The sequence below is a fragment of the Pollicipes pollicipes genome, unplaced genomic scaffold, assembly GCF_011947565.3.
Source record: "Pollicipes pollicipes isolate AB1234 unplaced genomic scaffold, Ppol_2.1 Scaffold_7261;HRSCAF=8764_pilon_pilon_pilon, whole genome shotgun sequence".
Classification (NCBI taxonomy): Eukaryota; Metazoa; Arthropoda; class Thecostraca; order Pollicipedomorpha; family Pollicipedidae; genus Pollicipes; species Pollicipes pollicipes.
Genome location: NW_023597054.1, coordinates 42,041,577 through 42,053,364, shown reverse-complemented (window position 1 = coordinate 42,053,364; position 11,788 = coordinate 42,041,577). Strand labels below are relative to the sequence as shown.

General features: G+C 62.9%; 2 protein-coding genes across 2 annotated transcripts in view; both read right to left on the bottom strand.

The window, feature by feature from the left end:
- Positions 1 to 295: 295 nt before the first annotated feature.
- Positions 296 to 11,420, bottom strand: Polr1A (RNA polymerase I subunit RpI1; the record flags this gene model as incomplete). Its single annotated transcript, XM_037237358.1, is given in 18 exon segments — positions 296 to 521; positions 1,065 to 1,257; positions 2,624 to 2,734; positions 3,082 to 3,231; positions 3,606 to 3,731; positions 4,072 to 4,224; positions 4,566 to 4,707; positions 5,181 to 5,345; positions 5,626 to 5,812; positions 6,428 to 6,506; positions 6,898 to 7,114; positions 7,476 to 7,654; positions 8,024 to 8,188; positions 8,537 to 8,665; positions 9,111 to 9,275; positions 9,773 to 9,893; positions 10,306 to 10,484; positions 11,262 to 11,420. Coding segments are annotated over 18 exon segments (2,736 nt in total), but the record flags the coding sequence as incomplete, so codon positions are not given.
- A 172-nt stretch (positions 11,421 to 11,592) lies between these two features.
- Positions 11,593 to 11,788, bottom strand: part of LOC119111461 (cytosolic carboxypeptidase 6-like) — a 10,732-nt gene continuing 10,536 nt past the window's right edge. Inside the window, exon 11 of the mRNA XM_037235278.1 lies at positions 11,593 to 11,611. Within this exon, the coding sequence (XP_037091173.1) occupies positions 11,593 to 11,611 (19 nt within the window). The remainder of the gene's footprint in view (positions 11,612 to 11,788) is intronic.

The following is an 11,788-nucleotide window of genomic DNA, read 5'->3' as shown; positions in this document are numbered from 1 at the left end:
TCAACGTAGGTGTAATTCAGGCCAAGACAGATGGCCTGTACCAGACATTGGCAGAATGTTCGGCGTGCTGCTCGTGATGCCCGCGCTCGCTCCACCTCGTGGTGTCGGGAGGAACAGGAGCAAACAGGGAACGGCTGCCTTCTGATATCGATGTATTGATATTTGATCTTCACCTGGCGCTGCCTGATACCATCATCCACACCTCGCTCCTGTCACAAGCTGTTCATGTTACGGCTCACTGGCGCGTTCAGCCCGTCTTCGTCACAGCTCTCCGCACGGCCGCAAGCAAAGCAACTTATCACAAACAGGTGCTGTATTCGCCAATGCGTAACCAAGCGTCCACGCGCGGCACCGTAACAATCCCCGCGGTCACATGCGGCGCCGACCGCCATCGGCCGACCTCCGCTACAACCCGTAGTCCGCCATCATCTGGTTGACGAGGCTGAACATGCCGGTGCCGCCGCCGAACGGCTGACCCAGCACCAGCCGCGCCGAGGGCGACTTCAGCTCGTCCACCTGACCTGCGGACGCCGCCGGGCGGTGTGAACTGGGTGTGGAGCGGCTTCGAATACAGGCCGGTATGCGCGGCACGCCACGGAGCGCAGACTGGTGTAATGGTGCAACGTGGATGTCAACACGTGTGACGCGGGAGTGATGGGGATGGCGCATCCTGGGTGACGAGACACAACACAGCATACTGGGGCACATGTGAGGAACGCAGCACACGAACATGAGAGGAACACAACATAAGGACATGTAAGGAACACAACATACATACATACATATATACAGACATACAGACAGAGGACCACAGCATACGGGCTCGTGTAAGGAATGCAACATTTGGACATGCCACGTTGACGTCCTAATCCATATGACGTCCGGCCCACACCAGCAGCACGCCGGGGCCTTGGGCCCGGACTCAGACCCCCTCCCGGGACTCTGAGAGCTTCACCACCACCGGCGGGCACCACCAGGCACCAGGCGAGGCGCGGCGCTGGCGCGGCGCCTCGCCACCCGTCGGCGCGCCGACCGTCCCCCGTCGCCGGCGGCCGGGCGCCCACCTGCGAGCACGGCCGTGCGCAGGAAGCGAACGGTGGTCTCGAAGCTCATCTGCTGCAGCGGCGACACGACCGAGTCCATGGCCGACCGGTTGAAGCCGCAGACGGCGCCACTGAACGTCATGTAGTCGGCGATGAGGCTGAGGTGGCGCGGACTCACGTGGATGCCGTACACCTCGAACACGGACGTGATCTCCTGCGGCGGACAGCAGCGGCGTGAGAGACCGACACAAACACGACCGAGCTGCGGCAGACAGCAGCGGCGTGACGGAGCGGCACAAACACAGACGAGCTGCCGCAGACAGCAGCGGCGTGAGAGACCCACACAAACACGACTGAGCTGCGGCAGACAGCAGCGGTGTGACGAAGCGGTACACCGCGAACACGGACGTGATCTCCTGCGGCGGACAGCAGCGGCGTGAGAGACACAAATACGGCCGAGCTGCGGCAGACAGCATCGGCGTGACGGAGCGAAACAAACACGACCGAGCTGCAGCAGACAGCAGCGGCGTGAAAGAGCGAAATAAACACGGCCGAGCTGCGGCAGACAGCAGCGGCGTGACGGAGCGGCACAAACACGGCCGAGCTGCAGCAGACAGCAGCGGCGTGAAAGAGCGAAATAAACACGGCCGAGCTGCGGCAGACAGCAGCGGCGTGACGAAGCGGCATAAACACGGCCGAGCTGCGGCAGACAGTAGCGGCGTGACGGAGCGGCACAAACACGGCCGAGCTGCGGCAGACAGCAGCGGCGTGAAAGAGCGAAACAAACACGGCCGAGCTGCGGCAGACAGCAGCGGCGTGACGGAGCGGCACAAACACGACCGAGCTGCGGCAGACAGCAGCGGCGTGAAAGAGCGAAACAAACACGGCCGAGCTGCGGCAGACAGCAGCGGCGTGACGGAGCGGCACAAACACGACCGAGCTGCGGCAGACAGCAGCGGCGTGACAGAGCGAAACAAACACGGCCGAGCTGCGGCAGACAGCAGCGGCGTGAGAGAGACACAAATACGGCCGAGCTTCGGCGGACAGCAGCGGCGTGAGAGACCGACACAAACACGGCCGAGCTGCGGCAGACAGCAGCGGCGTGACGGAGCGGCATAAACACGGCCGAGCTGCGGCAGACGGGAGAAGGCGCCGTACACACCACGGCACAGGTCTAAAATGAGCGGCTACAGCCTGCCGCCGGGACGAGCGGACGGCGACAGTCAGATCACGCCCCAGCAGTGTTAACGGAGTGGCCAAATCAGGGGCCATTCTACGGCTCTGCAGTAGGCGTCTTACAGCGCGGAGGCGCATCACAACTTGATTAATCCGCGATACACCGCAGCATTTCCACCGCAGTCGTTCTAAAACAGCGGACAAAAATCACCAGGCAACTACCAGTGTCATGCACCAGCAATGAGCTCACTCGCAGATCCACTGGCGGAAAAACTTACGGAGCTTTATTGCAGCGTCACACACCGTGAACAAAAATAACTAAAACTATGTAACATCCCTCTGCCCAGGTCCAGCTCCCTTGTCGTCCGCCTCAGTGGGCAGCGACTCCTGCTCGAACCGCGCACCTTGACGATGGCTCTGGCGGCCGCCTCGATGCCGTACGCGTTGGCCATGCTGTGCACGTCGTTGCAGCACATCTTGTTGAGGTCGAGCAGGTCGGAGAAGCGAGCCATGTACTGTCGGCGGCAGCGGGTGCGCGTCAGCGTCGCAGGGCGGCCGACCGGGGCCGGGGCCGCGCCACAGACTACAACGTGTCAACGCGACCGCAATGACAGCAGCCGGGGATGATATCTCCTGCTGACGACAGTTCCTAGCTCTGTCGCTGGGGGGAGCGTCGGAGAACAAACGCATGGGGCGAGCTGGGTCACAGACAGTTCAGTCACGTCCGCAGTATCATGCCTTAGTGCGCGCCGACACACCAGGTCGTCCATCGCGCAGCGGTTCCCAGCCAGTCTCATCTGGGCAGAGAGCTCCACTGAGAGGCGAGCGAGTGGCCGCGGGCCGGAGACACCAGCCCACTCACGGGCATGTTGATGCCCTCCGTGTGGAGGCGCAGGCCGTCCTTGTCGTCGAGGAGGAAGACGCGCGAGATCTTGGGCACCTCACGGATGACAGCCGAGTCGGCCGCCTGCCTCACCAGCGTCTGGATGTCGCACTGGCGGCTGGTGGACACCTGGCCACCAGGAGACGCGCGAGGTCAGCACACAGACTGAGGCCGGGTCGGGGTCCCGTCACGCCCACGCAGACGGGGTAGGACACTGTGACAGACACTGACACCCCGAGACATGACGGACGCGTTGCTGTCAGGCTTAGACACAGGGTCGGGACGTTGCTAGAGCGCCGGGGTCAGCGCCATATGTCAGGGGGCGGTCACACGAGGACAGACAGGGCGGGTACACAGACGAAGGCCATCCGCTAGAGTGGATGCATCACCACCATCACCAGAGCAGGTTCACATTGTATGACACGCAGGGCGACCAGCCGCCCTTCAACTGAAGCCCCTGGCGCGCCCCGGTGAGCTCGCCAGCCGGCCGCCGTCACACTCACCGCCACGGTGAGCTGGCACCAGCGCTCGCGCTTCTGGTCGAATTCGTACTTCTTGACGCCGCAGCTCTCCCAGCACATGGTGAGCACGGCCGCCCGGCGCGTCGCCGCCTCCCGCCCACCGGACGTCTGCGAACGAGCCCGGCTGCGGTGACACCGACGCTCCGCTGCTCAGCCCGCCACAGCTCACAACAGACGGAAGGGCAACGACTGTGGCTGGAGTCGGGGACGGACCGAGTCTGGGTCACGGCAGATGCGCAGGTCATTTGAACGTCGGCCGGGTGAGCGTGCAGTTGCACAAGCCGAGCCAGCCGCGTCGCTGGCGCGCGCGGCTCCGCCACAGGCTGGCTCTGCGGCCGCCGCCGCGGCACCCCGCACGCCGTTGACACCGACCAGCCCGTGTATATCTCTCCATCGGCGACGGCGCCTCTACAGGGCCCCGTTTCGGCCCCGGGGCAGGGAGGCCCACCTTGGCGGGCCCCGCCTCCTCGACGTCCCCGTCCGTGTCGTCCGAGTCGGGCCGGTCCTCCTGCTGCTCCTCCTCCTCGTCGTCCTCCTCGTAGTCGGCCTCGTCGTTGCGGCGCGCTTTGGAGCGGGCCGCTGTGGCGTCGTCGTCGGCCTCCTGAGCCAGGGGGTGAGCGCGGGTCGGGTCAGCGGGCACCCGCGCCGCCAAATTGGCCGCCACAGCCGGCACTTAACAAACAGTCATTACGGCAATAGTTGAATCACAAGACAATAGCTGAAACTACTCGAATGATTGTCACTGGTATATAGTCTCTCGAATCAAGCAAGTCCAAAATGATCACGCAACTACTGCCAGAACGAAGCGCTGCCTCAAACGCTGCTTCGCATCCGACCGGCACTTGCCGGGATCACACCACCACCGGCCAGGGGGAGGGGATGGGGAGGGGTGCCACAAAATCCACCCAGCACGTCCACCGCTCATCCACAGTGGACACTGACCGCCTCTCCGTCCGAGTTTTGGTCGTCCTCGTCCTCGGCCGGCCGCTCGGCCTGCGGAGCCGGGCTCGGGTCGTCCTCGGTTGCCTCCACATCCTCCTCGTCCGCCTCCGGCGACGCCTGGGCCTCCTTGCCCTCCAGCACGCTGAGGACGAGACAGTCCTCTCAGCACGGGCTGCTGAGGGGCTCCGCCCGCGTTCGGCCGGTATCGAGAGATGCACACCCCAGTGAAGGGCCCACGAGGACGGACGCGCGGCAGCCCGGTCAGAGCCGCACACCACGCACCACGCCCGTCCGCCCGGGCGATGCGGCGGTGTCCTCCGTTCGTTAGGCAGGGCAGACTGTGCCATGCGGGGATCTGCAGTAGATGTTCGCAGCGCGCTGCTGCTGTGAGCCGTGCGAGGGCCCGACAGGACCGCTTTGAATGGACAGCTCCTGGCATACTGCCACGGAGTCAATGTCGCAGGAACGCACAACATTCTGCGCGCGCACAACCTGCGTTGAGAAGAGTGAACATCCGCGTTAATCACTCCTAGAAGCCCTAATTACAGTACATCAAATACCAAGAACGCCTGCAAGCGCCACACGCGAGCAGAATCAGCTGAAGCCGACACTCACCCGCCAATGTCCTTGAGCTTGAAGGTTTTGGCGAGCAGCTTGAGGAAGCGCAGCACCCAGACGTCCTCCACATACCGCAGCACCGAGCTCGGTGTGACGGCCAACTCGCCCTTGTAGGAGGAGCGCGGCAGGAACTCCATCCGCAGGTCGTACGTCCTCGTGTGCCTGCCGACCCGCGCAGGCCACGGAAAACACGGCCATATTGCCATTAGTGACTGAGCAAACGCGAAAGCGGTCGTGCAGCGTTACACAGGACTTGCTAACGGGCGCCTCACAGAAGGCGTACAGGCCAATGTCTCACAGCGCCCGCCGACACAGCCAGCCGGGTCAGGCGACGGCATCCAGTGTGCCAGGCAGACCGCGAGCGCGGCGGCGGACCGGCAGGGGCCACGCGGAGGCCCGACTCGACCACACAAGCACAGGTGACGCGGAACGGCACACTCACCCGGCTCGACACGTCTCGGTGACGGTGACGTCACGCAGGACCTGGGCCAGCGTGACGCGCGTCATCTGCAGCTTGAGGCGGCGCGCGCGCTGTTCCAGCCCGGCCACGTCCTGCCGGAACGGTATCTCCATGCTCGGCGTCTTCATCGAGTGGGAGGCGGCCAGGATCTCACGTAGCCGCGGGATGCCTACGGAGAGTAGGGCAGTGTTCACACCACATAAACTCATAACTGCTACGATCCTCAACGTCAGCAGAAGCACACCAGGGTGGGAGCATCAGAGTAAAAATTTCCTGTGGTGAGAATCGAACCCGACCTCACGATATAGTCCAAAGGCATAGCTACACGGCTAATCCCACTCACACGCCACTCCACTTACGGTACTTTACACGCTTCAATGATATAACTTGCAAATGAGCTTAGAGTAACGTTTACAACTTTGCTTGACAAAGACCACGGACCCTGAACCGAGAAAGACATGCCTCTGGGGAGTCAGTGCGGGGAGTGATCTGACACGCCATCTGGGGAATCGATTTGGAAAATGATCTGACATGCCATCTAGGAGTAATCTGACGTGTTATCTGGGGAGTCAATCTGTGGTCCGACATGTCACCTGGGGAGTCAATCCACCCACTTCGTGAACCATCCTCCCTGAAAATGGTCATTAACAGCTGGCACGGTCGACATTGTTCTCGTCGGAGTTCACAGCGAGCAAAGCAAGCGGCGCAGAGCACAACAAGCGCGTAGCCCGCGGGTGGAAACGCGATGACCTGGTGTCGAGGGGGACCAGCTCAGCCCACTCACCGAGCGTGACGTTCATGTCACCCAGGCCGGCGAAGTGGAACGTGTTGAGGGTCATCTGTGTGGACGGCTCTCCGACCGACTGGAACGGCGGACACGCGAGTCAAACCGGATTCGAATCGCTGGATATCTCGGCGGGCGGGGTGGGCCGGAGCAGCATCGAGACAGCGACAAGCTAGCGTGGTGATCTCCAAGGGCACACCCAGCCAGTAGGCCGAACCGGAGCGCCCAAGGCGCCTATATATATCACGACGCCTACACTCACGAGAAACTGAAGCCTAAACAGCAGCTCGCGGACGCTGGGCCCGTCCGACCTGCATCGCTGCGACTTTCACCCCGGAGAACTACAACCCCTCCGGGCCTCGGGTCGCAGCCACGCCTGCCCCCGGGCAGCGTCCGGGCCGACCGCGGCGCCACCCCGGCACTGGCAGCGCCCAGCCGCGCGCCGCCAGCGGGGCGCCGCCGACACGCACCTGGCCGGCGATCAGACCGACCGCCTCGCCGGGCTGGATCATGGCGCGGGCGACTTTGAAGTAGAGCAGGTCACGCAGCTGGTCCGAGTCGCCCGGCCGCGACTCCAGGTACTCGGTCAGCAGCCGGTCGAGACGCTCACACACCGACGAGAAGTGCGCGTCCGGCGCGTACGCCGAGTCCACCGGGTCCGGACAGCGGCGGGCGGCCGTGCGGAACCTGGCGGGACGCCAGCGAGACAGAGAAGCTCTGTGAGTGGGAGCAGCGGCCGGTCGCGTGCAATTCGACGAGAGGCGGGACACGGACGTCGCCTGCCACGGCAGCTCCGGTTCTGCTGCCGCGGCCGCTGACGCACAATGCAGACGCAGAAGAATCAGCGCGCGCCGAGTCCAGTTCAGCCACACCACGTCGCTCACATTCAAACCGTATACGTCAGGTACATGAAGACAACTCGCACAAGACATGGTCAAGCTCGCTCTCTCACACAAGATCCAGTGCCCAAGCGAATGTCCAACGTCGCCGTTCGACTTGAACGGCGCGCAAACATCTCAAACCTCGCTACAGTCGCGCCCGGACGTACAGTTTGTCGTTGTCCAGCTGGTTCCACAGCTTGAGGCAGTTGTGGTAGCTGCGCGGCCGGCCTGTCTTGGGGTCGAGCTCCCCCTGGCCGTCCACGGTCGTCATGCGGCTGAACTCGAGGAACGGACTGGAGCGGCGGTGTTCCCGCGGATCGCCGAACTCCCGGGTCCACTTCCGGATCTGAGGCGGGCGCGCCGACATCACAGACACTGGAGCACGCGCGTGAAGATGACCGGCCCTCTCGAACGCACCATAGTGCGGTACTCATATGGCATATAACATCCGCTGGATAGACGATTCTGCTGATCTCACAACTGGAACAGTCTCATCAGTCACCTGCAAGGCCGTTCAGGCGGTTACAATCCCCTATAAAGATGTGATGGCGTAAACGCAACAGCACTAATGAGCAAAAGCAAGCGCGTGAAGCAACGAGCCTTTGTCTGAGTCATTCATTAAAAACACATTTTGCCTTCTGAACATGTCAATTTTCAAAAGCTGTAACTGAAATGGCATACTGCACACCACACAGAAAAAAAAACATGACGGCACCTTTTTCTTGTGCTTGCGGATGGCGTCGATGCTCGAGACCCGTTTGAAGTCGTTCACCAGCTGTGGATCCAGCAGGCCTCGATGGTTGTCATCGAAGAAGGGCAGCTGCTTGGCCGCCAAGTACGGCACCTTCTGCGTCTCGCAGCCGTCCTCGCCGTACCGAAACTGAGGCGGCAGCAAAGCAGGTTTGCCACGACTCCTAGTAGGGACACGCCAATCCACACCAGCAGCACATCTACTCTCATTCCACAAAAAACGGCGACTAGAAGCTCACAACACCGCTGGGCGGTACAGCTGGCTGGAGGGAGCGCGGCACTGCCGTCGGGAGGGCTGGGAGTTGGACCGGGCCCGGACCCTCGGCTGGGAGCCGGACCGGGCATGTACCGCCACCTGGGGGCCTAACTGGGCCTGGCCCGCCGGCCGGGAGCCGGACCGGGCCTGGCCCGCCGGCTGTGCGCTGACCGCCGCCGACTGAGCACGAGCGCGGAGGGTCGCCGGCCGCTAGCTGCGTACCTGGATGACGCTACCGTCGCTGTCGCGCACCGTCGAGTCGTAGTTGACCACCAGGCCCTCCAGGTGTTTGATGAGGCATCGCTGCAGGTAGCCGGAGCGGCTGGTCTTGACGGCCGTGTCGATCAGACCCTGTCGGACGGCAGGACCAACGGAGCTTGATGCAGTGTAGCTGTGCCCCGCAGACTGGACCTGACTTATTTGAACACTGACCATCGTCTCTACACAGACTGACACCATTGTGCTATGAAAAAGCGCCCGGTATGACAACAGTGGGGGAAAAGGGCAGTCGCAAAAGAGCGGTCCGACCCAGACTGCGCCCTCCATCCCGCCAACAGATCCCCAGCACGCCGCTACCTCCCCGCCTGGCACCGCCTCCCTGTCTGGCGCCGCCGTCTCCCCGCCTGGCGCCGTCATCTCCCCGCCTGGCACCGCCACCTCCCCGCCTCACGCCGCCGCCTCCCCGCCTGACGCCGCCGCCTCCCCGCCTGACGCCGCCGCCTCCCCACCTGGCGCCGCCGTCTCCCTGCCTGGCGCCGCCACCTCCCCGCCCGGCGCCGCCGCCGCCGGCGCTCACCTCCCTGCCGGCCATGCAGTGGAAGAAGTACTCCTGCGGCCGGATGCCGGTCATGAACCTGCTGGCGATGAAGCCGCCGGCGCGCGGCGTCAGGTCGTACGGCGCGAAGCTGGGCAGCGTCTTGCCGGACAGCATCCGCGGCGGCCGCTTGCCCTCCAGCTCGATCTGTCGAGCGGCGGGGCGAGACGGATGCCGCGGTGAGGCGCGCGCGCTCGGACCGACATTGATGAGCGCACCGACGGACGGGAGGCGCCTGGTCAGCGCACAGGCGGTCCCCGCGGGGCGCTCCATGTTACTGAGACTGATGCGCCGGCCAACACAGGCGCTTAGCTCGCGGAAAGCCAAGCAAGCGGGACTCTGACATTTCCTAGCCGTGCGAATGCTCATGTGGAAGGAAAGCCAGCCACACCGGACAACACAGGCTGAACTGCGGCACCGATGAGCGACGGAAATCACTCTGCACGTGTTGCTGACACCTGGCAATCGCGCGCAAACGCTGGTGGGTGCTCTTTCGTAACCGAACAATCGCACAATGATCACAGGATACCTCATGATACCCAAGAGCAGCAGACCGGCATGCCAGAACCTTTCACGCCAGAGGCGCATATGTTGTCCTCAAAACCAGCAGCTGGCCACCATACACAGCTGCGGACAGTACTGACCTGACCCAGCAGACAGCTGATCTGCATGGTGTTGACCTTAGAGCCCTTCGCTCCGGACTCCACCATCAGCTGCAGGTTATTGTCCGGGAACGACTGCACCAGTCCCAGCGGCAGGCACACCCTGCGGACGAGCGGACACTCAGCGCAGGTCTCCCACATTGAGGGAGTCACGGTCTGATCCCAGCTTCATTCCACATCGTCACAACGGCCACCTCCTCGTCCACACACGCCGACTCCGCTCCCCCGACCGCAACTACAGGCACACATCCAGACTCCCACCGGCCCGACGACCCCTCCCGACCGCTTCACAGGCATTCATCCAGACTCCCGTCAGCCGGACGCCCCCCCCCCCTCCCGACCGCTTCGCAGGCAGACATCCAGACTCCCGCCGGCCCGACGATCCCTCCCGACCACTTCACAGGCAGTCATCCAGACTCCCGTCAGCCGGACGCCCCCCCCCCCCCCCTCCCGACCGCTTCGCAGGCAGACATCCAGACTGTCGCCGACCGGACGTCCCCGCCCGGCTGCCTCACCTGTTGATGGCGTTATTGACAGTGTCCAGGCGCTTCTTGTAGGCACGGTCAAGGTCACGCTGGGCGCGCACGTTGCCGGAGAGGTGCGCCTGCTCGAGACGACGCTGCACGGCCCGCTCGTCCGCCCGCTCTTCCTTGGAGACCAGGCCGAGTGCGTCGGCTGTCGCCTCGGGCCCCACCTGCCGGCCAGAGCGGCGGCGCGCGGTCAGAAGCCGTGTCGTGCTGACACGCGGACGGCTAAAGCCGCTGAACTTCGGCGGCCGTAGCCGTCGAATTCGAAGACTTATGCTTGAATATATTTGAAGACTTATACACATAAAACACTGGGTCCGAACGATGGCTCATAACTCCTGTGGCCATTAATGTACACACCTAAGCAACATTCTACTAAACAGCAAAATGATAGACAAGTGAAACTCATCAATCTGCAATTGTTTCGTCACTTAGTGTGCGATAAATTCACAATTCGTAGTGCCGTTTATTTGGACTTCGATCAGAGCAGGGAAAATAGTACGAATTATTAAATCTCTTGAGTGCTCACATCTCTGTCTACGAGGCAGACTCCCTGCACCTTTTCCCTCCTGCACGGCCCATTTTATATAGAACACAACTTCAGCAGGCCACCTTGAAAGACAACAAACCTATGGGCACTGAAGCACAGTGCCGACTTAGCCACCCCGGCCTCTGACCTCCGCAGACCCGTATGACCCGGCGGGATGGCCTCCACTCCGTCCGCAGACCGAGCACCGCCCACCTACACTAACCCCTCTGACCGACCTGTGCTGACCTCGCCGACCCTTGACCGACCTGAGCTGACCTCGCTGACCCCTCTTACTAACCTATGCTGACCTCGCTGACCGACCTATGCTGACCTCGCTGACCCTCTGACTAACCCCTGCTGATCTCGCTGACCGACCTGTGACGCCGACCTTGATCGTGCTGACGCGCTGACTGACCTCAGCCGTCTGCTGGATGATGCGGCGTCGTTCCTGGTCGGCCTCTGACGTCACCATGATGTCATGCACGCCGAGGGTAAAGCCGAACACGTGCAGGCAGCAGGTGAAGAGGCGCGAGAACGAGCTGAGCAGCCGGCTGCCGGCGCCGCCGCCGTACAGCTGCCGGCCGGGGCGCCACACACCGTCACACACGCACTCCAGCCGACCACGCGTAACAGACGGCAGTGGCGGTACGCTGCGAACTCCTATCAAATTGCCTGGTTATTAGTTGATCGCATTGTCCGGTCCTCCGTCGACAGTTTGCAGCAAGGTCGTGAGCGTCAGCACCTTGCTAGACGTTGGTAGACGCCCTGCCCGGGTGGAAGAAGGTCCCAACGGCGGGAGCTGAGCACCGACCTTCCCATCTCCAACCCAATGCCAAGGCACTGCACCGCTTCTGGGGTCGTTGAGTGAGCTCTGCGTCAGAGAGTGGGATAGAGAGAGGAAGGGAGGGAGAGGGGAGAGGGAGAGGGAGAGGGATAGATTGA